General features: G+C 48.3%; 1 protein-coding gene across 1 annotated transcript in view; it reads right to left on the bottom strand.

Moving 5' to 3' along the window:
* The window catches only part of POT1 (protection of telomeres 1), a 111,738-nt gene that overhangs the window by 68,680 nt on the left and 20,133 nt on the right, over positions 1 to 22,925 (bottom strand). Inside the window, exons 3-4 of the mRNA XM_088455950.1 lie at positions 22,598 to 22,728; positions 9,460 to 9,750 (exon numbers count right to left, since the gene is read on the bottom strand). Of these exons, the coding sequence (XP_088312076.1) occupies positions 9,460 to 9,750; positions 22,598 to 22,728 (422 nt within the window). The remainder of the gene's footprint in view (positions 1 to 9,459; positions 9,751 to 22,597; positions 22,729 to 22,925) is intronic.

Raw genomic sequence — 22,925 nt, 5'->3', positions numbered from 1 at the left:
ATAGGGTTGAAAAAGCTTCCCACTATTAAGATCACGAATTCCGACCACGCCGCCTCGAATTCAAGACCAGCACCCATACGTGTTAGCCAAAACGGGTTGAGTTTCCAAAAAGATTGACCTTTATGGCCCCCCAAGTCAAGGGTCAGTGAGGTAGGAGAGTGGTCAGATATACCCCTGGTATGGGATTGGATCTTTTGTATACGGTGCATGATGTTTGGAGTTACCAGGGCCAGGTCATATCTCGAGAATGATCTATCAGTAGATGAGAAACATGAATATTGCCGTTCACACGGGTGTCTAAACCTCCAGGCATCTACAAAACCAACTCACTCACCATATCCGCAAACCCAGTCCATCGGTCTCTGCCAGTCTGACCTGTAGCAGCATGTCTGTCCAGTGACAGATTTAATACGTTATTGAAATCACCGACACATATTACTGGTAGTCCCGGGAGTGTGGCCATAAATTCAGCTGCTTTTTTAAGGACTTCATGTGAGTATGGAGGAGGGATGTACACCACCAGTAGCAATAATGACAGAGTGTATTCTACACTTTAAGAAAATGTATCTACCCCCCACATCAGTGTGTATCTGATCTAGCACAAAGGGAACTGACTTGAGTACTAATATCGAAGAATGGGTATGATATACCGCCGTTCGATTCCCGTCAGCGGCAGCCCGACAGGAGCAGAGTGCGACGCAGCAGAAGCCTGACAGCGCTGGAAATCCCGATCGTGGATAGGTAAGTATCCACTAACCTAACCCCCCTAACACTCCTTAGGGGTGCCTAACCCTAACTTCCCCCCAAGTGCCTAACCCTAACCACCCCCTTCCCCGCTACCTAAACCTAAGTCCCCCGGGGGGGTGCCTAACCCTAAGTCCCCCCCGGGGGGTGCCTAACCCTAACCCTCCCCCTAGCCTAACCCTAACCCTCCCGGGGGGGTGCCTAACCCTAAGTCCCCCCAGGGAGCCCTAAACCTAACCCTCCCCCCCGCGTCTGTCCGCTCGCGGCGCCCGGCATCACTACGATCATGATGCCGGGCGCCGGTCTTCCGGCGTCGGGGAAATGCGGGCGTCTACATCTAGACGCCCGGCATTTCACCCTTGCCGGGATAAGACAGTCGGGAAGCCGGCTGCCGGTATATAGGCAGTCGGTTTCCCGATTGCTTCCCAATATCGAGACCCCCCTAAGACATCAATGTGTGGGTAGAGTGGTACGCCCCAACCTATCCAAGGTTTTTTAATGACAGCAATCGTCCTCCAACTAAGTGTGTCTCTAAGAGGCAGATTACATCTGCCACATAGTGTTTGATATGCTAAAAGACCAGAGAGTGCTTGACTTTGTCATTTAACCCTCTAACGTTCCAAACAAGGAAATTTACATTTATTGACGCCATCTCAAGGTATTATAATTTTTATGAAACAGAGACCGCACGTCTAGTCCCCAAATGATACAAAATTTGCCATTTTTGTAATATATAGGTTCAACACAGCACATAAACCCCCCAACAATTTGTGCTCTTCACCCACCCCCCACCCTGTATACGAACCCGAACTATGGCATACCTCATCCCAAAACAAGAAACCCGCCCTCTTCCCCCCTACATCTTGTGTTTATACCAACTAAGGTAAGTTAAACCCCTACCCCACTATCAGCGCAGTGTATATGAGCCAAAATATATAATGGCCCTAAGGCATAACACAAGTGAGGTCCCCAGGTCAATAGGTGTGTACCCCGGGACTTTCGAGAAAAATTAGCTTTTTCAAAAGTTATACTCAGTGACATTAATATATCTGCAACCGACATGTATCCACAATATAAGCAGAGTACTAAAATTGAAACCAAAATGGTAAATGTTTTGACTTTGCAATCAACATTAGTATACATACGAGCATTATTAACTGTGAGGACTAAAAAATTCTTACGAACATAGAAATTTATACGGCTCAGTCCTGGGCTATCGGGAGTCTCGCCGGCCTGCGCCGGTCCAGCCACAAAGCAGCATCTCGTGGGGATACAAAGAATTTTGTTTCTCCATCGGCAACCACCCTCAGTTTAGATGGATAAATCATGGCATAAGGTATGATGAGATCTCTTAGGCGCCGTTTTACAGTTGAGAACTGTGCCCTCTCTTTCTGTATTTCTATAGCAAAGTCAGGAAACATGGCTATTCGAGATCCAGTCCATTGTAAGGGGCCATTTGTACGGGCCAGGCGGAGAATAGTATCCCGATCTCTGTAATGAAGGAGCTTTACAATGAATGTGCGAGGCGGAGTTCCAGGAGGCAGAAGCCTAAAAGGGATCCGATGGGTTCTTTCCACCGAGAAATATGGTGAAAAAGAGTCTTTACCATAAGTATCAGCCATTTTTCAATGAATTGTTCTGGACTGGCGCTCTCTTCCTTTTCCGGCAGTCCTACGAATCTCACATTATTTCTTCTCAACCGCCCCTCCATGTCTGATAACTTTTTCTGGACCGCTGCCATCTGCCCATCCAAGGATCCAACTCTAACACCCAGAGATGTTATTTGATCTTCTAGTGTAGACGTGCGGGTTTCGAGTTCCCCCACTCGTTCTCTGACACATTGCAGATCATGATGTATTAATGATCGGTCCGACTGGACTTCACCAATTTTTTCAGAGAGCCGGGTTTCACATGCCGTAACTGCATCAATAACTCGCTGCATTGCAACATCTGAGGGGGGATCTGAAGTTGATGCCGCAGACTCAGCGGGCGAAACAGGGGAGGAGTCGCACCCATGATCAGTAGCTTTAGATTGAGTGCCAGAACCTCTAGCGTATTGTACTAATTTGGCAGCAGCAGCTGCATTATGTTGGTGCTTCACCATTTTTATATGCAGATAGTACAGCTCACACAGTTAAGCACTTATGATGAGAAATGGCACAGGATGTCTTGAGACACTTTATATAAATCACAAGTATATCTGTGGAGACAGCAGTCTCATATGCAGCAGCAAGCTCTGACCTTACTGAATAGGATCTGATCTTTCTAACACACAGCAGGGCAACACACAGTTCTCTGTTTCACAGGGGGCACCAATGAAGCTCAAGGAGGTGAAGGATATATGTGAGCTCAACTAGATGGTTCACCTGGCACCACTCACAGGAGAGTGATCATATAGTGCAGTCCCCAGGGAAGATGGCGCTGGCCTGTCACTTGACCAGGCCCTCCGGCAGGTCCGCGCTATTTGAGCTGTACACGCTCAGCCTCCGCGCCTCTCAGCAGCTCAGGAGATTCCACACAGAGCCCTCCGGTCAGCGCCCCTGTGTGTAGACTGGAATGCAGGTCAGGTGGTGCGCGCTGAAGGGAGCCAGGCGGGGATGCCACCGGCGTCTCACGCGGCCGGACTCAGCAGCAGGCTCAGGAGGAGAGAGCCCCGACTGCACCGTCAGTGCAGCTCAGCGGATCAGCTAGCGTCCAGGAGGTTCCCCTCACCTTCTATCGTCCGCAGGCAAGTGTTTGGGTCCCGGGGAAGAGCAGGATATTGCGTCCGGATATTAGTAACCTGGAGAGCACTGCAACCTGCGTGCTACTCCATGTGCTCCTAGGCCACGCCCCCCAAAGTCTTCTTGTTTGCTGGCCAGCCTAGTGAAACCCATATAAACACAAACAGCGAGTGTGATTTCCTGATGGAGCTGGTACGATCCACGTAGGTACAAAGGGCTCGAACCACATCCAGGAAGTTTCACCTGTAGACAGGTCTGAAGACTGAAAGACTGGAATTACAATCTCATTTATATGGAAACGGGAAACCACTTTTGGAAGGTAACCCGCCTTAGTACAGAGGACAGCTCTACTTTGATGGAAAATCAAACATGGAGAGCGACATGACAAAGCTCACAAGTCAAACTCTGCGAGCCAAGGCGATAGCGAGGAGAAAAAGCGTCTTCGCTGTCAACCATCTTACGTCCATCATATCCAAAAGGTTCAAAGGGAGCTGTCTGCAATGCCCTGAGAACCAAAGTCAAATCCCACAGTGCCACCGGAGGGACAAATGAAGGTTGGAGCTGGAGAACCCGCTCAGTGATTGCAAAATATGTGGTAGAACGCGTTTTTACGCGCTATAGAGAGTGAGGGACCCAGTTTTAAGAAAAAATCAGCGGATCCTGAAGGAAGTGCTGTGACTCCCCAGCCAATCACCCTGAACGGCTCTCCATTGGCAAGAAAAGCATCTAGCTACTCTCCAGTGTCGTCTGTGGAACGGCATTTTCCATCTCCAGTCTGATTGGCACATGGATCTCTGCTGTTTATGTTATTTCTTTGGGTCTGATGGAGCAGAGCAATTAGAGGAGGTGCACAGATTAAGCGCAATGATAAGGTATTCTCTGGCCATTCACAAGGAAGGATACGGCTAGCTGTAACGGAGACCATGGCCAGGCTCCATCAGCCTGGCAGCCGCCGGGCTCAAGAAACCCCCTTTGCTTCCTCCCAGCCGCAGTGTAAGAGCAATCAGCCAGTATAACCTGCCGGGCAGCAGCGGCTGCCTTATACTGTGGCTGAAGCAGAGCAGAGGGGCAGGCATGGTCTCCTGAGCCTGGTGGCTGCCGAAAATCTAACCGACGGGCCAGTCACACTGACACCAAATCAGGGCTGAGTCTGAGCTCCTTGCCAATTTCACCTCCCCTGGCCCAGTGTCCGCTTCCCTTCTACTAGGCAGCTGCAGAGGTGGTAGTGATCGTCAGGAATGCCCACCCCCTGCTGCTGTTAGGGTGGGGGTGTAAATATGTGTTTAAACATATATAAATGCATATAGGTTTATGTGAACAGCGCTCCATATACATTTTTGTTCTGTTTTTATTGCTACCTGAGACGTCCCTCCCTTAACTAAGCACTGTCCATACACCCCTATACTCGCAGCTCTATCCCAAATACTGCCTCAACCCCCAATTCTACACCAACTGCTACCTGTCCCCAGCACTTCCCAATCTTTAACTGCCCCCAACACTGGCACAGTCCCAACTGCCTGCCCCTAGCCCCCTCTCTGCCCCCCAGCACTGTACCTGTTGGCTATGCAAGATCAACTAAATGTATTTATAAGCATTATCTGTACTTAACTGAAAATGTGTGTGACTTTCATTAGTGTATACAATGTAGAAGGTATGTGGGATGGTCTGATGGCATGTGGGGAGCTCAAAAGCATAAATTGTGATGGGAGAAACAATGGTGTAGGACTCCAATTTTTTAAAGTTATGGGTCCCTGGGACCCACATTTTATTTTACTCAGCGCGATCACTGCCCCCTGCAAGATTGTTCTAACATCCAGCAGAGGGGTAATTCTGTATTGGAACAAAACAGAGTTCATGTTTCTGCATTGTCAAAGTAGCCAGACTGAGACCTAAGTCTAATCCTGCCTGAAGAAAAGCAATTATTCTTGCGACCTCGAAAATCTTAGGGTCATATTTTCTGTGAGAACACCAAAGAAAAAAAAATTAATACCAAATTCTGTGATCGATGTGGGCAGAAGCAGGCTTCCTTGCCCTCAGCATCATCTGAATCACAGAGGTCAAAAAACCCTTGGCCTTGAGGACGGTAGACTCAACAGCCATGGCGTCAAAGCCAGTTGAGGTAAATCCTGATCTAGGCAGGGACCCTGCACTAGCAGATCCGGCCGTAGAGGCAGTGGAAGTGGACTGCCTATGGATAGACATGTCAGGTCGGAGAACCAATGCCTCCTGGGCCAAGCAGCGGCTCTTAGTATTACCCTGCCACCTTCCTGCTTGAACTTTCTGATGACCCTTGGGAGGAGAGAGATTGGATGAAACAGGTATGCCAACCTGAAATTCCATCTCATCACCAGAGGATCCACGACGGCGGCTGGGGGAGGGGGGTTACTTGTTCTGGACCCTCACCTGGGGACTTTATGATTGTGACATGACGCCATGAGGTCTACGTCCAGTACTCCCCACTTGTCCACCAGGAGTTGAAGAGCCCATTCTCCGGTGTGTATGTCCTGGCAACTTATGAAGTCCGCTTCCCAGTTGAACACCTGGGATGAATATTGTAGAGATAGCCGGAAGATGGCATTCTGCCCACAGCAGAATTTCCGCCACTTCCTTCACGGCTGCCAGACTTCGTGTGCCTCCTTGATTCAGGTAGGCCACTGCTGACGCGTTGTCGGACTGAACTTGGACTGGCCTGCCTTGTAGGAGGTCCTGCGCCAGTATGAGCGCTCTGTGCACTGCCCGAAGCTCCAAGTTATTTATTGGTAGGAGGAGACTTTCCATATCCATCCACCTTCCCTGAAAGGTGTGATGGCCTGTCACTGCTCCCCATCCTCGCATCTGTGGGGAGGAGTACCCAATCCGGGACCTATATTTAAATGAGTCGTCTCCAGCCACCAAGCGAGGGAGAGCCGAACCTCTGGTGAGATGCGGATCATCTGAGACTTTCTCCGATTATACTGACCATCCCAATGAGCCACAATCCAATTCTGCAGGGACCTGGAGTGGAACTGGGCATAAGCCACCATGTCGAATGTGGATACCATGGAGCCCAGCACCTGCATTGCAAGTGTACTGACACTCTTTGCTTGCAGAGAAGACTGCGCACCAGAGACTGTAGTACCACAATCTTGTCTTCTGGCAGAAGGAGAATACCAGCGCTAAAACAATGTATAAATACTGGATGGATGGTTTAAATGTAAAAAAGTACTAATTGATAATTTATTATGCTAATTAAGCATTTAAAAGATGCAATGATTATAACATTCATATAAAACACATGTGAGTGTATCAATATACATACAGACATAAAAGACATGACAAACACAAATAAATAAATAGTGTGTCCACCAAGGACCAATAAGGGCAAAAGGGCACAAATTGAACTCTCTCTCTGAATAGTCCCAAAAGAGTCAGTGGTAGCAACCCCCACAAGGGCAATGAATGGCTGAGTTGATAAAGAGTTTTGTGATGTCCTGCTTAGGGAAATAGAATAACTGAGCCAATGATAGGAATATTAGCAGCACAACTTTACCAGTTCTTGGAATAGCTGTGTGGAAAGTCATCTGGCATCCAGCGGAGATGAGATCCGGACTGAAGCACAATGTACAAGGAGGCGTCCACGCCTGCAGGGGTTAATCCAAAGCTTGTATCTGGGGGAAGAGTGTGTGCCAAAGATGACTGTTAAAGCCCAAAGGTCCAAGTGGCATGAAGTGGAGGGTTCAACGCGTTTCGCTGGGCAATAATCGCTCAGCTTCATTACTCCTGCTGTGAATACCCCATAGCATGGGGAAATACCGCAGCCGGGGCCCGTGCTTCTGCGACTTTGTCCACTAAATGCAACAAAACCTGGTACCACCCGGGTGGTTCTAGTGCTGGAGCTCTAGATGTACTGGCTTGAACAGGTAGCGGTTTACAACAGAGGCTACACAAACCATCCAAGTTAAAATCCTGCTCAGATAGGCCTGCCAAACAAAACACACATGATCAGAGTACTGGTACGTCATCCTTCTCACCTACACCTTTAGACGTGACAAATGTATAAATGGTATAAAGTGTACAGTGTAAATGCAATGTGACCCCCTATCAATGAAACCCCCCACACCTTTCAGAGGGATGAGGAGAAACACAGTGATAGGTATAACTTACAGTTTGAAACAAAAAGGAAGCACAATACAGCAGCTAGCATTAAAGTCACATACAATGCATAAATACACACAACTGCTATTGCAAATGATACTCTGAATTAACTAGCCAGCCACGGAGGGGTAATGGTAGGATACAGAGTGCCATATACCAGGCCCAAAAGGAGAGGTATATAGGGAGACCTACCAACCTCTGAGACCAACAGCTACAGCAGTACACAAAACAAGCGCAATCTGCAAGCGTCTCAAATATAGCAAACCAGACGCTGAACTCCGTACCGGAAGTTGCCCCTGGGTTGGGGGAGGAGCGGCCGGGGGAGCGCTTATCTCCCCACAGCTGCGATTTTTACGGCACGGGTACGCTGGCCTCATAGTAGTAGATGCTTGCTAGTGCATCTACTACCCATCCTCAGTGACAGACGATATGGACGCGGCCGCCTTAGCTGTCATCTTCGTGCTAGACCTGCAGTCCGGACCTCAGCACAGGCGCTAGCTAAGCCACGCTGAGGCCCGCCGAGAACCTCTTGGCATATAGCGGTACTGGTGTTTTCGGCCCCTGGCGGAGGTAGGAGTCGCAGTACCTGCGTCTTTAACGGCACCTGGTACTGCTAAACTCAGTAGTCATTGAAACTTAGTAAATCGTAAAAGAAAAAAGCCTGTGACTGCCTTGGCAGTCCCTTTGTGTAACAGGTGCGTCTGGATACTTTCTGTGCACCAAACAAAAAAACAATGCCTGTGGCTGGGGGCGGGGTATATTGGGAGGAAGACTGATGCATGCTGGGAGCTACAAAGCTAGAAGCTGTTTGGTGTAATGGATAGTTTCCACTACATAGCCCAAGGTAGATTCTGTGGACCCTATGGACCCTGAAGAAGAAATATACTATAACAGTATGCCTGGCATATCAGCAGGTAGATTGTTGTAGCATTTATATGCATTTCAATTTCTGAACCATTGTTTATGAGATACCATTAGTAGTGTAGAACCATTTTGAAATAGATTGTAACTAAAAACAACTTCAATTGTAACGTGATGCACTCATTCTACAGTTTCAGGGCCAATGCATGTTAGTTCATAGTTATTTGCAAATGTCTTGTACAGTTTCATTATTTCTCACCTGATTTTAAAAAAGCCTTTCACATAGAAGTGAAGTCTACATCATAAACCTCTGCAAAAACCACAATATGCACAAAAACGATAAAAGACAAGATTGAATAAATGGAAAAAAACAAAAATATATCTTAGTGCTAAACAATTAAAATGATTCAATTTTTATTGATCAAAGGCGGTCACCCGCTTCATGGCTATTGTATATTACCATTTCCAGTGTTTTTGAAATGGTAAGATACGTTGGTGGAAATAGTGATTCAACGCTGAAAAGTTATTCACTGCATCATTTAATGTTTATAACATGCAAATTAAAAAGAACACATTTGTGACTGTCCTCATAGGAATTAAATATACCCATGCCGTAGCGTTCTAATGACGGGTACACACTAGACGATATATTGGGTACATTGGCCAGTTTGTACACACTACTGAAGATGTGTGCTCCCATGCGTCATCAACGACATCGCCCGTCGGACCTGCAACGGGCGAAATAGTCATGCTGCATTCAACAGCATGGCCCACGATGTCGCTCCCAGCATCGGCAAGTGTGTACGCAATTGCCAATGCCGGCAACGTACCGGGTCCCGCCGCACGCAACATCACGTTGGGTACACATTGTTTAGTGTGTACACAGCTTAAGTGCTACAGGTTAACATAATACAGTACATTCAAGTTTTTTTTCTTCCTCTTTTTCTTGATTGTGAAACATTACAAAGATAAAAAAAAAGTAATGCCATAAGCTTACCTTAAGCAAATATGAGCCTTTATCAACCTCCGCTATCCCAACAAGCTGACAGATTAAATTAAAATACTGCTCCCTCTGAATATCTGACAGCTTCAATCTAGACTCGGAGAAGTTCTGCTGTCCCATTTGCCAATTTCGTAAAAATTCTACGCTTTTCTGGTCTTCTGCAGTAAAGCTGTAAGATATGCTAGAAGTTCTTGGTAACATTGGAGCACCAATTGCGCCATCAAATACTAGCGCTGAGAATCCACTACTGCTAATGCCTTGAAAATCACTGTTGAACTTTTGAACCTAGAAACAAAGATAAAATAAAAACAGTTCTAAAAATAAATTAGAAAGTGTATAAAGTGTACTGTAGAAAAAAAAAAATGGAAAGACAGCGCCTCCTAGTGCAATAAAATAACATATCTGTGACCTTCACCAAAAGTAATAACCCTCTGTGCAGATGGGGGTGTACCTTGTATAGTGGAATACACCACTTTAGAATCAGCAAGAACAACCACAACCACTTAGTATCTCACTCCATGTTAATATTTGATCATTGTTTGAAGTCTGAATTACTGAAGATCACGTAGAGGTGAAGCCATCAGACAATTTACTGTACACGCCAACCTGGGATAAGCATATGCTTAAGACGACAATCCTAAAACATGTATGCAAGTTGCTACAGCACTAAAGTTTTCCTGAGCACACGACTCATGCAGGCCGGCTTGCTGATCTCATGCTCTGTACAGAAAGGTAAGATTGCCAGGTGAACTCTCCTGAGAAAAGGAAGGCTGTTTTACAACGCAATCCTGGGAGATGCTGAGGGATTGTCAGACACTAACTGGTAAGCTACTCGCAGGTTTATCCTCACCCCTTGCAAACATGCAATATACAAAAGCAGATTGCATGTAATCAGACTTCAAACAATGATCAAATATTAACATGGAGTGAGATACTAAGTGGTCTTCAGAGACTGGAAAGTGGAGAATTTTTTGTGGTTGTTCTAAAGTGGTGTATTCCACTATACAAGGTACACCCCCATCTGCACAGAGGGTTATTACTTTTGGTGAAGGTCACAGAAACATTATTTTATTGCAGTAGGAGGCGCTCTCATTCCTCTAATATATAATACACACTAACTGAAGAACCAGATTTCACCTGGGTACACCTTAGATATTTATGATTTCCATCTTACCACTCCAGTAACACATTAATCATTCAAATTGTTAGTAATGCATCACTGCTATAGTAAGACATTCCCCTCCCTCACCTGTATAGTAATACAATACCTCCCTCACCCCTGTAGTAACACATTCCCCTCCCTCACATTCTCCTCTGGCACCTCTGTAGTAAACAAATAACCCTTACTCATCCCTGTAGTAACACATTACCCTCCTTTACCTTGTAGTAACACATTCCCCTACTTCACCTGTGTAGTAGCACATTCCCTTCCCACATCCCTAGAGTAACACATTCCCCTCTAACTGCTGTTCTAACATTATCCTCTCTCACTATTCAAATAGGGGAGCCACGCCAACTGCCAATGATGTTTGACAGCACTTGGGGTGGAAGTTGGTGTTTGACTCATCATGGCTGCAGCATATTTGAATATTCAGTCAGGACATTGCACAGGGGGAGGAAACATTTTAGCCCTTTTCACACAGTTAGGAGTCGAGTTTCTAAAAAATCCCTGCTTAGTGGGTACCTACGTCAGGCATATACTCCCCAATTTTCATGTTTCTAGGTCCAGGAGTTTGGGCTGAGCGTTGGAGTCAGTCAGTCTGGACATTTGATTAATTTAGAGATAAAATTGACCTCACGTGCAGTGAGTTCAATGGCTGGGGAGGCACACATGGATATGGGTCTGAGTGCTGGGAGCCTGTCTCACCCCCTACTCATTGTAAAGGTGCCTACACACTAGGCAATATTTTACACAATCCGCCCGTTTCCATGCATTGGAGCGAGAGATCGTGTAAAATATGTTCTAATCGTGAGTGTCCACTCACGATCACGCTGCCAATGCGCATACCTGATGGTCGTACATCGTATCTCCAGATCTTGCCTGCTGCAGGAAAGATCTGACAATCTCATTCACGATGCACTGGAAATAGTAGGATGTATGATAGATTGTGGGTCAATCTGGAGTTTTTAACATTAAATCGTGCCCACGACTGCCAGGGATCTGCTTGGGAGAGTTCAAGGGGAAAGCGGACACTATTTCGCATCGTGATCACACCGCCTAGTGTGTAGGCACCTTAACTCTCCCCTCACTACACCAAGCTTCAGTGTCCATTGATTCTCCTACCTGCGTGTCTTCTCTGGCTGCTGAGCTCCATAATCTAAACACTGCAGTGCACTTTCTGATCACATGGAATGGGATTGAAATGTCGGCGGCTGTTTAGCCACTGGTTAAAATCCCGACAGCGGATGCCCGACAGGATCAAGATACCGACAGAAGTACCCTAATCTCCCCTGTCCCCCCTAACCATCCCTTAGTGGTGCCTAACCCTAACCTCCCCCCAGGGGTGCCTAACCCTAACCCCACTTCCCCGTACCCTAAACCTCCTGGGGGGTGCCTAACCCTAACCTCTCCCTGGGGGTGCCTAACCCTCATCATCCCCCCAGAACCTAACCACACTAGACTCCCTAATCCGAACCCTCCCCCCTGTGTGGCTAACGCTAAGGGGGCCCCGGACTTACCCTCATTCGGGATATCGTCCTCTGCGTTCCGGCGTCTGTATTTCGACGTCTATCATTAATCCCTAACCGGCATTCCGCTGTTGGGATTGTCACGACTACATCCTGGTCACATGACACATCCAAAAGGTGTCCACCAGTGCTCAAGGCATGCCCCCCATACTTAGAGGCATACCTCTATAAGCTCTCTTTCTGTGTAGCTTACTGCCCGTAGTGTGGCTCTGCAAGCAGCGCCTGACAACACAGAAGTGAGGCTGAGCTGTTGCTACCTCATTTCTCTTCTCCCTGCAATTCCAAGGAAGCTCCACAAAGCGAGAAATATTAATTATACATATTATATATATATATATATATATATATATAAATAATATGTTGAAAGAAATGGGGACTTCAATGACCAACATTTAGATTAGGGTGCCAGGATACAAAAATACAAATGCAGAAAAAAAAACGACACTCCTGAATAGATTGAGAAGGGGCACATAGCTGCCTGAAACGTCGATGTACATTGTATGGATTTTTAATAAACAATCTGGTGTTTGTTGAATCTATACAGGAGTGCCGTTTTTCTGTGTGTGTATATAATATATATGCCTTGCAAAAGTATTCACACCTTTTGCATTTTTCATGGTTTGTTGCCTCACAACCTGGAATTCAAATGGATTGTTTGAAGGTGTGCATCATTTCATTCACAGAACAAGCCTACAACTGTGAAGTTGTGTTTTTTTTAATATTGTGAATCAAACAACATAAAACAGAAACTTCAACGTGCATCAAAATTCACCCCCCTAAACAGTCAGTACTTTGTCGAGCCACCTTTTGCGGCAATTACAGCTCCAAGTCGCTTTGGATAAGTCTCTATGAGCTTGCCACATCTTGCCCCTGGGATTTTTGCCCATTCCTCAAGTCAAAACTGCTCCAGCTCTTTCATGTTGGATGGTGTCCGCTTGTGAACAGCAATCTTCAAGTCTGACCACAGATTCTCAATTGAATTGAGATCTGGGCTTTGACTAGGCCATTCCAACACATTGAAATGTTTCCCCTTAAACCACTCGAGTATTGCTTTAGCAGTATGCCTCGGGTCATTGTCCTGCTGGAAGGTGAACCTCCATCCCAGTCTCAAATCACAGGCAGACTGAAACAGGTTTTGCTCAAGAATATCCCTGTATTTAGCACCATCCATCTTTCCCTCGACTTGAATCAGTTTCCCAGTCCCTGCCGATAAAAAACATCCCCACAGCATGATGCTGACACCATGTTTCACTGTGGGGATAGTATTCTTGGGGTGATGGGATGTGTTGGGTTTGCGCCAGATATAGCGTTTTCCTTGGTGGCCGAAAAGTAAAATTTTAGTCTGATCTGACCAGATCACCTTGATCCATACATTTGGAGAGTCGCCCACATGCCTTTTGGCAAACTCAAATCGTGTCTTCTTATTTTTATCACCAAGTATTGGCTTTTTTCTGGCCACTCTTCCATAAAGTCCAGCTCTATGGAGTGTACGGTTTATTGTGGTCACATGCACAGATACATCAGTCTCTGCTTTAGTACTCTGCAGCTCCTTCAAGGTTACCTTTGGTCTCTGTGCTGCCTCTCTGATTAATGCCCTCCTTGCCTGGTTTTGGTGGACGGCCCTCTCTCGGCAGGTTTTTGTGGTACCATGTTCTTTGAGGATTATTGATTTCATGGTGCTCCGGGGGATCATCAAAGATTTGGATATTTGTTTTTTGAATAACCCAACCCAGAATTGTACTTCTAAACAACTTTGTCCCTGACTTGTTTGGAGAGCTCCTTGGTCTTCATGGTGTGATGTCTCTTGTTTAGTGGTGTTGCAGCCTCTGGGGCCTTTCAGAAAAGGTGCGTTTATACTGACTGATCATGTGACACTTAGATTTTACACAGGTGGACTTCATTTCACTAATTGTGTGACTTCTGAAGGCAATTGGTTGCACCGGAACTTTTAAGGGGCTTCATAGCAAAAAGGGGGTGATTACATATGCACATGTCAATTTTCAGAATTTTATTTATAAAGATTCTTTATATATATTTTTCTCATTTCACTTCACCAAATTAGACTATTTTGTGCAGATCCATCACATAAAATAAATAAGAAAAATTTTACAGGTTGTAATGTAACAGAAAAGATCAAAAGCCAAGGGGGTGAATACTTTTGCAAGGCACACACACACACACACATATTATATATATATATATATATATATATAAATAAATATACACATTGTGGAAAGATGCATCATGGCTGCCGTATGACCAGAGCCCAGGTGAGGCTGCTGGTGGACACAGCCAGACAGTCCAAGTGGGGCTGCAGTGTGAGTGAAGCAGACCAGGTGGTGAGGATCATACCTGCAAGGCGGCAGGCAAATCCATATACCTCTGACACTGTCCTTGTGAGAGGCGGCAGCTAACAAGCTGAGAAAGCTATAACAGGCCAGGAGGCCAGTGTCTAGTCCTGCATGTGGCAGTAAGGACCACAAATCTCAGAGACTTTCATGCAGATTAGCTGCCTCTACAGAGAGGGCTCAAGAAGTGAGCTAGCGCCCTAAGAAAGGGCTAGGTTGTTTATCATTTTATTTCTGTTTCCTGATGTGCATGCTGAAGTAAATGCATTCCAGTAAAGCAAATGAAAAATGGTGCAATGTGTGGACTCTAATTCTGCATCTAATCACTGCACCACTAACACCAATCTACCAAGCTAATAACCCCAAATTAAATATATATATATATATATATAATATATTTTTTTACACACAGATCCAAATCTAGTGGCACTCACAGGACTTAGTATCACTTTAACAACATGGTGTGTTCACACCTAACACATGACAGGTACCTCCATACAGTCAACGTTTCATTTAATACAAAATTTCATCAGGCCAAATAAGTCAATCAACCAATTATTTGTTGACAGAAGTGGTCACTCTACATTTTGAGGAATTCAATTATTCCTCTTAACATTTTGAGGACTATTTCTTTCTAAAGAGATTGGCAAAATAATACATTATGCCGTTATAATTACCCCAAGTTGCACTGCAATCTATTTAACCCATCCTGCTGTTATAGTTTACATGTATTCTTCTACTATTTCATGATCTATTTGAACCTCAATAATATCATATATTTTACAAATGTAATTACCCCAATATTCACATTGTAGTAGTGATAGAAAACATGGAAAAACAAGAGATATGGTAAGAACTTAACTTTGTTATCTCTGTTTCTACGAAGTCCACAGGGTTGACCTTGGGGTATAGCTGGATCTGGATCCACGGGCACCACGCAGTTAAAGCTTTGCTGCTCCCAGGATGCACTTGGGTCCGTCCTCCTCGATACCCCGCCCCCGACCACAGGCACCTCAGTTGGTAAGCAGCTAAGGCCGGAGGAGGAGCCTAAACAGAGAGACGGAAGACTGGAACACACAAGAAACCATACTCACAGAAATGGGAGACGGAAAACCGGTGACCAGTCACATAGCCCATATGAAGCCAGGTGCGTCAGGGCGGGCGCCCTGTGGACCCTATGGACTTCTTAGAAACCGAGATAACAAAGGTAAGTTCTTACCATATCTCTTGTTTTCTACTTCAGGGTCCATAGGTGGTCCACAGGGTTGACCTTAGGGATGTCCCAAAGCAGTTCAACTAAGGGAGGGACGCTCCTGTGCTGAAAGGAGCACCCGGCGCCCGAAGGATGCATCCTGAGAGGCGAAGGTGTCAAACGCATAGAACCTCAAAAACGTTTGAATTGAAGACCAAGTGGCCACCTTACACAGCTGAACAGCGGAGGTGCCACGTCCAGCAGCCCAAGAGGGACCCACAGAACGAGTGGAATGAGCCTTAACAGAGGCTGGCACAGGTAAACCCTCCTGTGCATAAGCCTCACAAATAACGGAACGAAGCCAACGGGCTTGTTGGCAGGCCAACCCCTCTTGTGAAAACCGAAGAGGACAAACAATGAATCCGACTTCCTAACCGAAGCAGTCCGGTCCACATAAATTCTAAGTGCCCGGACTACATCTAAGGAAGCCTCACCAGCTGAAAGATCAGGTGACTGAAAAGCTGGCACAACAAGTTCCTGATTAATGTGGAACTTTGAGACCACTTTGGGCAAAACTCAGGACGAGTGTGGAGCACCGCTCTGTCCTGGTGAAAAATCAGAAAAGGAGGGAGACAGGAAAGCGCCCCCAATTCAGACACACTCCTGGCAGAAGCAATTGCCAGGAGAAAAACGGTCTTAAACGTCAGCCACTTGAGTTCCACCGACTCAAGCGGCTCAAAAGGAGGACCCTGCAAGACTCGTAGTACCACCGCCAAGTCCCAAGGAGCCACCGGAGGCACGAAGGGAGGCTGGATCCTGAGAACACCCTGGAAAAAGGTGTGAACATCTGGCAGTGTAGCAATCCGTCATTGAAACCACACGGACAAAGCAGACACATGAACCTTCAGAGAGGCAAGGCGTAAGCCGAGGTCCAAACCTGATTGAAGGAACTCCAAGATTCTGGAAACCCGGAACACCTGAGGATCATAGCTTCTGGATTCACACCACCGAAAGTAAGTGTCCCACACCCTATGGTAAATCCGTGCGGAAGCAGGCTTGCGTGCCCTAAGCATGGTACCAATGACCAAACTGGAGAAACCCCGAGACCTTAAGACGGCTGTCTCAAGAGCCACGCCGTCAAAGACAGCCGACCCAGATCCGGGTAAAGGCAGGGCCGTTGAGACAATAGGTCCTGACGCTGAGGAAGAAGGTACGGAGCGTCGATGGAGAGGCACCTCAGATCGGAGTACCAAGGATGTCTGGGCCACGCCGGAGCTACCAGCACGAGCGTGCCGCCGTCCTGCTTGAATTTCCTCAGAACCCGAGTAAGCAGGGATATCGGAGGAAACAGATACGCCAGGTCAAACGTCCATTTCACCAACAGCGCGACTACCAGACAGGCGCCTGCGTCTCTTGTCCTTGACCCGTAAACGGGCAACTTGTGATTGTGACGGGAGGCCATCAAGTCCAGCTCCGGCAGCCCCCACCTGTCCATGAGTAGCTGAAACACCTCTGGGTGAAGCGACCATTCCCCGGGATGCACGTCGTGATGGCTGAGGAAGTCCGCCTCCCAACTGAGGACTCCGGGAATGAAGACTGCCGAGATCACTGGAATGTGACACTCCGCCCAAGCAAGAATGCGAGACACCTCCGACATCGCTGCCCGACCGAGTTCCTCCTTGGTGGTTGATGTACGCCACCGTGGTGGCGTTGTCGGACTGTACCTGAACCGCCCTTCCGTCAAGAGTGGGGCCGGATGACTGCAGGGCCCTGTATACTGCCCGCAGTTCCAGAATGTTAATGGGAAGAAGAGCTTCTTCCACGGACCAACGACCCTGAAGCGATAAATGAGCCGGTCACTGCCCCCCAACCCCGAAGACTGGCATCAGTCATGAGCAGGACTCAGTCCGGGATCCAAAAGGGGTGCCCCTCGAGCAGATGAGCAGTCTGAAGCCACCAAGCCAAAGACTGCCGAACCACCGGGGACAACACCAGCAACTGAGAGCGGATCCGGTGTGGTAACCCGTTCCATTCCGATAGAATCAGCCCCTGCAGGGGCCGGGAATGGAACTGGGCAAATTCCACCATGTCGAATGTCGACACCATGGACCCCAGGACTCTCATAGCTGAATGAACCGACAGGCGGCAACTGCTCAGGCAACTGTGTATCCGCAGCTGGAGGGAGGAGACCTTCTCCGGAGTCAGGAAGATCCTTTGCTGACGAGAATCCAGCAGGGCCCCCAAATGAACCATCCTCCGAGATGGAATCAGGGAGGACTTTTTCCAATTTATCAGCCACCCATGCGCTTGCAGGCAAGCGATCGTCAGGTGGAGATGTTGAAGCAGTACCTCCGGGGAGCTCGCCAGCAACAGGTCGTCCAGATACGGCAGCAGCCGTACATTCTGGTTCCGCAGATGTGCGGCCATGACCGCCATAATCTTCGTGAACACCCGTGGTGCCGTGGAGAGACCAAAGGGTAGCGCCCGGAACTGATAGTGGTGTTGAAGGATAGCGAACCTCAGATACCTCTGGTGCGAAGGTGCTATCGGAACATGGAGGTAGGCGTCCTGGATATCCAGGGACACCATGTAATCCCCCGGTTCCATCGCCAGAATGATGGAACGTAACGTCTCCATCCTGAACTTGGGAACTCTGAGGAATTTGTTCAGAGACTTCAAGTTGAGGATAGGGCGATGAGAACCATTGGGCTTCTGCACCAGAAACAGAGAAGAATAGTACCCCATCCCTCGTAATTGAGGAACGGGAACAATGACCCCTGCTTTCAGCAAGGACTCTATGGCTACCTGAATCTGTAAGGTCTTGGTCGTATCCTGAGAAGGACTGGTGCAGAAAAACTGGCGGGGCGGTCTGTGCCGAAAAGACAGGGCATACCCCTGGGAGACCACTTCTCGAGCCCAGGCATCCGTGGTGGTATCGTGCCAGCACTGGGCAAACAGAAGAAGTCGGCCTCCCACTCTGGGGTCCCCCAGAGGGAGGCCCGTACCATCAGGCAGAGGGTTTATCCTCCTGCTTGGAAGAAGGGCGCCTGGCACTCCGGGCCTGCTTCTTGGGCTTAGAAGCGGCCTTGGTCGCCGACTGCCTCGGGAAGGACTGACCTTTAGCCTTGCCCTGAACCCGAAAGGACCGAAAGGCAGAGCTCCGTACCTTGGTAGGTGCAGAAGCCAAAAGGGAGGAAGGCTGACTTGGACAAAATTGTGGATACGCTGGCTAAGTCTAAGTCTGGACCAAAAAGCAACTCCCCATTAAAAGGTAAGGCCTCCAGGCCCTTTTTGGAGTCCGCGTCAGCTCTCCAAGACCTCAGCCACAAGGACCGACGCGCTGACACAGTGGCAGCCGACACCCGAGAGGTCAGCAGGCTCGCGTCTAATGTAGGAAGCCGCATCCCTTATTTGTCCTATCAACGCTTTCTGGATCTCCGGAGCATCTTCCGGAAAGGTATCCTCCAAAGCGTTGGCCCAGCTCTCGATGGCCTTAGCCACCCAAGAGATGGCCATGGACGGACGGGCCACCGCCCCCGAGAAAGAGTAAATAGACTTTAAACAAATCTCCACATTCCTGTCCGTGGGATCTTTCAGGGAGGAGATAGACGATAACATAGCGCTTTCAATTAAGCGTGGGAATCCACCGCAGGCGAAGTTTCCCACTTCCTGCAATGAGCCTCAGGAAACAGATAGTTTGAAGCCAACCGTTTCTGCGGTTGGAATCTCTTGCTGGGCAACTGCCAGGCCCTGCCATATGATCCTTTAACTGGTCTGACAGGGGAAAAACCGTCAAAGTCACCTTGGCCTTTTTAAAGTTAGGGTACATTGACCTGGGAGCCTGCACATCCTCCTCAATATGAAGGATGGCCTGCACCGCCCTAACCAATGCCGGCACATTAATGGAGGACTTAGCCTCCCCCTCCTGGGCCCCGGCATCCGAGTCAGAGTGTTCATGGATCTCCCAGTCATCCGAAGACACATCCGTGTCCGTAAACTGAGCAGCCAGTGAAGCCGGCGTGGGGGCAAATCACTGTGCAACATAGATTGAAAGGCCGATGATGAAGCCGCCAGGCTCTGAACAGAGCTGGAGAGGACATCCACCCAGGGAGGGGGCACCGTTTGAGGATACCCCTGAAACGGCACCATGGATTGCTGCGGCACCGTGGGAGATTGCACAAATACAGGCAAACCCGCATAAGGACCCGGGCGGAGACTGCACCAGACGCGTCACACCTGGGGAACGGGGGATGGTAGGCTGGGGCAACGCCCTAGAAGGGGCCGCAGTCGGGGCCGCAAGCCGGTCCGCGATCGACGCCAGCACCTGCGTAAACATCGCCCGAGGATCCTGCGCCACCAGGGGTTTAGAGGGACCAGGCACCAGCTGGCACCGCCCACACAGACCGTCCTGAGACAAATCCGCCCCGTCGACCCCTGCCGAACAGCGACGGCAGGAAAACAACACAGGAGCCTCGGAGCGCTCATTCTCCTCATCAGACATGACACAAACTTTTTGCAATAAACGTGTATCACCGAAACGAGGTAAGGCGTATAACACCTGCGCACTCCCAAGTATGCAACACAAACAGCCCACAATCTGGTACTGAGTAGCACAACGCTGTATGTGACGGACCTCACAAATACGTTGATCTATAAAAGTGAGGTACACAGAAAGAACACCCCTCCCCCACGCACCTGCGGGCCGTAGGAGAAGGAAAGGGATAGGTAAAAAGCTGACAGTAAGTAGAAAAAGCACAGACAGCAGCACTAGCAATAGTCACATACCATGCAGAGAAGTATACTCACTGCACCTTCCGCTACAATCAACCTCACAGATTCAGTGTCTGGGAGGGCTATAGCGCTGCGAACACTGTCCTGATCAGATGAGAGGTACGCATGGGGACCGGTCCACTGGAAGCCTGCCTGGGAGCTCTGCGTTGCTGCCTGGGAAGATGGCCGCCGGAGAGATCTGAGGAGGAGTGGCCGAGAGAGCACAGCCCAGCGACGCCAGCACGCTTGAGAGAAGGCGCGCTGGGCTGAGGGGAGGAGCCGCTCAAGCAGGGAAGGCTGCCTCCCCTGCTAGTAATGGAACCCCAGGGACGCCGTTCCCTGCCGGCCTTACACCCTGGTGGTCCAGCGGTCACGCGGGGTATTCCTTTGCAGGGGGAGCCCGCTGCCGCTACTAGCGCCGCCGGTCTGTCCCCAGAGACCGGCGGCATAAAGACTGCATTTACACTTCCCCCGCGCACAGCGCTGCACGCGGCTTACCTGGCCCCTTGCGTCCAGCAGCAGTCTGTGGGAGCCACGCTAGCACTGACTCCGGGGTCCCGCTGCGATCCCCGGATCAGTACCGGCGTCGCAGCACCAGCGGGGCTTGTTGGAGCGGCAGCATGGACGTCCAGATGGACAGTCTTATGCTGCCGCTCTGAAGATAGTAAAAATAAAATCTTCTTTAAAATATTAAAATAAAGCTTAGGGGCTGCTTATGCAACCCCACTGCGCCAGGGTGACCCGACTCCGGCTGGGCACCAGCTAAAACTGAGGTGCCTGTGGTCAGGGGCGGGGTATAGAGGACGACGGACCCAAGTGCAACCTGGGAGCAGCAAAGCTTTAACTGCGTGGTGCCCGTGGATCCAGATCCAGCTAAACCCCAAGGTCAACCCTGTGGACCCCCCCTATGGACCCTGAAGTAGAAATATACATTTATAAATGAGACTGAGTCAAAAGGTCTGGCATACAGACTCCACAGCCCAGAAGACATCACGAAACAAACGTGGTAACATTGGTGAAGATAATCACTCTGTTCTATTAGATTGCAATAACAATTACCCTTGCCTTGTAATGTGCCTGATGACATTATGAATCATTTAGTCTGGTGCCACACATGTAATCACCCATGTTGAAGGATGATTCATCTACCCATTACCTCTCTCAACTGCTCCATAGTCCATTGCTTGTCATAAGCACATTGATCTAGGAGTTGCTCATTTGTTTTACATAGCACTTTGAATTAATACACAAATATAATTACCCTGAAGTTTGCGCTTCTGCCCACTGTTGACCTTTACTGATGACACTTTCACCTTGGAGTTCCCTGAGGATATCACCATAGACAACCTTGCTCATGGAACATTAGCTAACTTACACTCTTAGTCACTGAAGTTGCTACCCAAACAAGCTGCAACGATCATCCCTCTCACAGGGATGTAGTCTGGAAGCCAACGGACTAAATGCCAACCGCAGGCTTCCAGACTCTCTAATCCCGGCGTGGTACTAATGGCAGGCTTCGAAAACTCGACGCCTGTCATTAACCATACGCTGGAAGACCGGCGCCTGGCATACCGAACGAAGGTAAGCCGGGCACGGGCAGCCACTAAGGGGGGGGGGGGGGGGAGCACCCCTAGGGGGAGGTTAGGAACCCCCCCTCGGGGGACTTAGGTTTAGGCACTTAGAGGGGGGGGGATTAGGGTTAGGCACCCCTAAGGGAGGGTTAGGGGGTAGAATTAGGTTAGCGATACTTACCTTAGGGACGATCAGGATCTTAATCCTTGCCGGGCTGCCGCTGTCGGGATTGGAACCATGCGGCCGGCGGTGATACCTACTACATCCCTCTCACAGGGGTCTCCTCTTGCAGCCACGCTAGATGTACCGTGCTAGCCAGCGCAGTCTGGCATTTTTTTTTTTACACACGACCCTGACCATGTTGGGTGCTATTTGCTTAATGAACTCTGACAACTCTCTTTATTAAACCTACAGTAACTGTTTCAGATCTCTTCAGCTTAGGACAACACAAGAGAATACCTTAGGTGATCAGCAGATTTCCTAGCTACGGTGTTAGTTCCATAACCCTGCTATATACAGTGAATGGTAAGCATTAGATATCCATGTTTTAACAGAGCAATACCTTTAATCTGTGAAACCGCACAATATCACCAATTTTATAGATTTTTGGGAGTGCTTCTGGATTTCCAGTGAAAAATGTGCATTTCAGTTTGACGTTTGATTGATCGACGATGGTAACAATAGAGCAAAAATCTGTAACCCAAAAAAAAAAGAAGGATCAAACAATTTCACTTACAATTTTAATGTCTGCTCTCTAGTTTCATTTGAATCCATTTCCCCCATTCTTATTAAATTAGTAATTTCTCAAACTAATCTACTGTATACATCAATAATGAATTGCTGATCAGGTAGTGCTTCCACAGACCATGAGGTCTGTGGTAAAAGGTATG

This window comes from Taudactylus pleione, unplaced genomic scaffold (genome assembly GCF_031769625.1).
Source record: "Taudactylus pleione unplaced genomic scaffold, aTauple2 ptg000041l, whole genome shotgun sequence".
Classification (NCBI taxonomy): Eukaryota; Metazoa; Chordata; class Amphibia; order Anura; family Myobatrachidae; genus Taudactylus; species Taudactylus pleione.
Note: the sequence above shows the minus strand (reverse complement) of the source record. Positions and strands in the feature narration are given on the sequence as shown.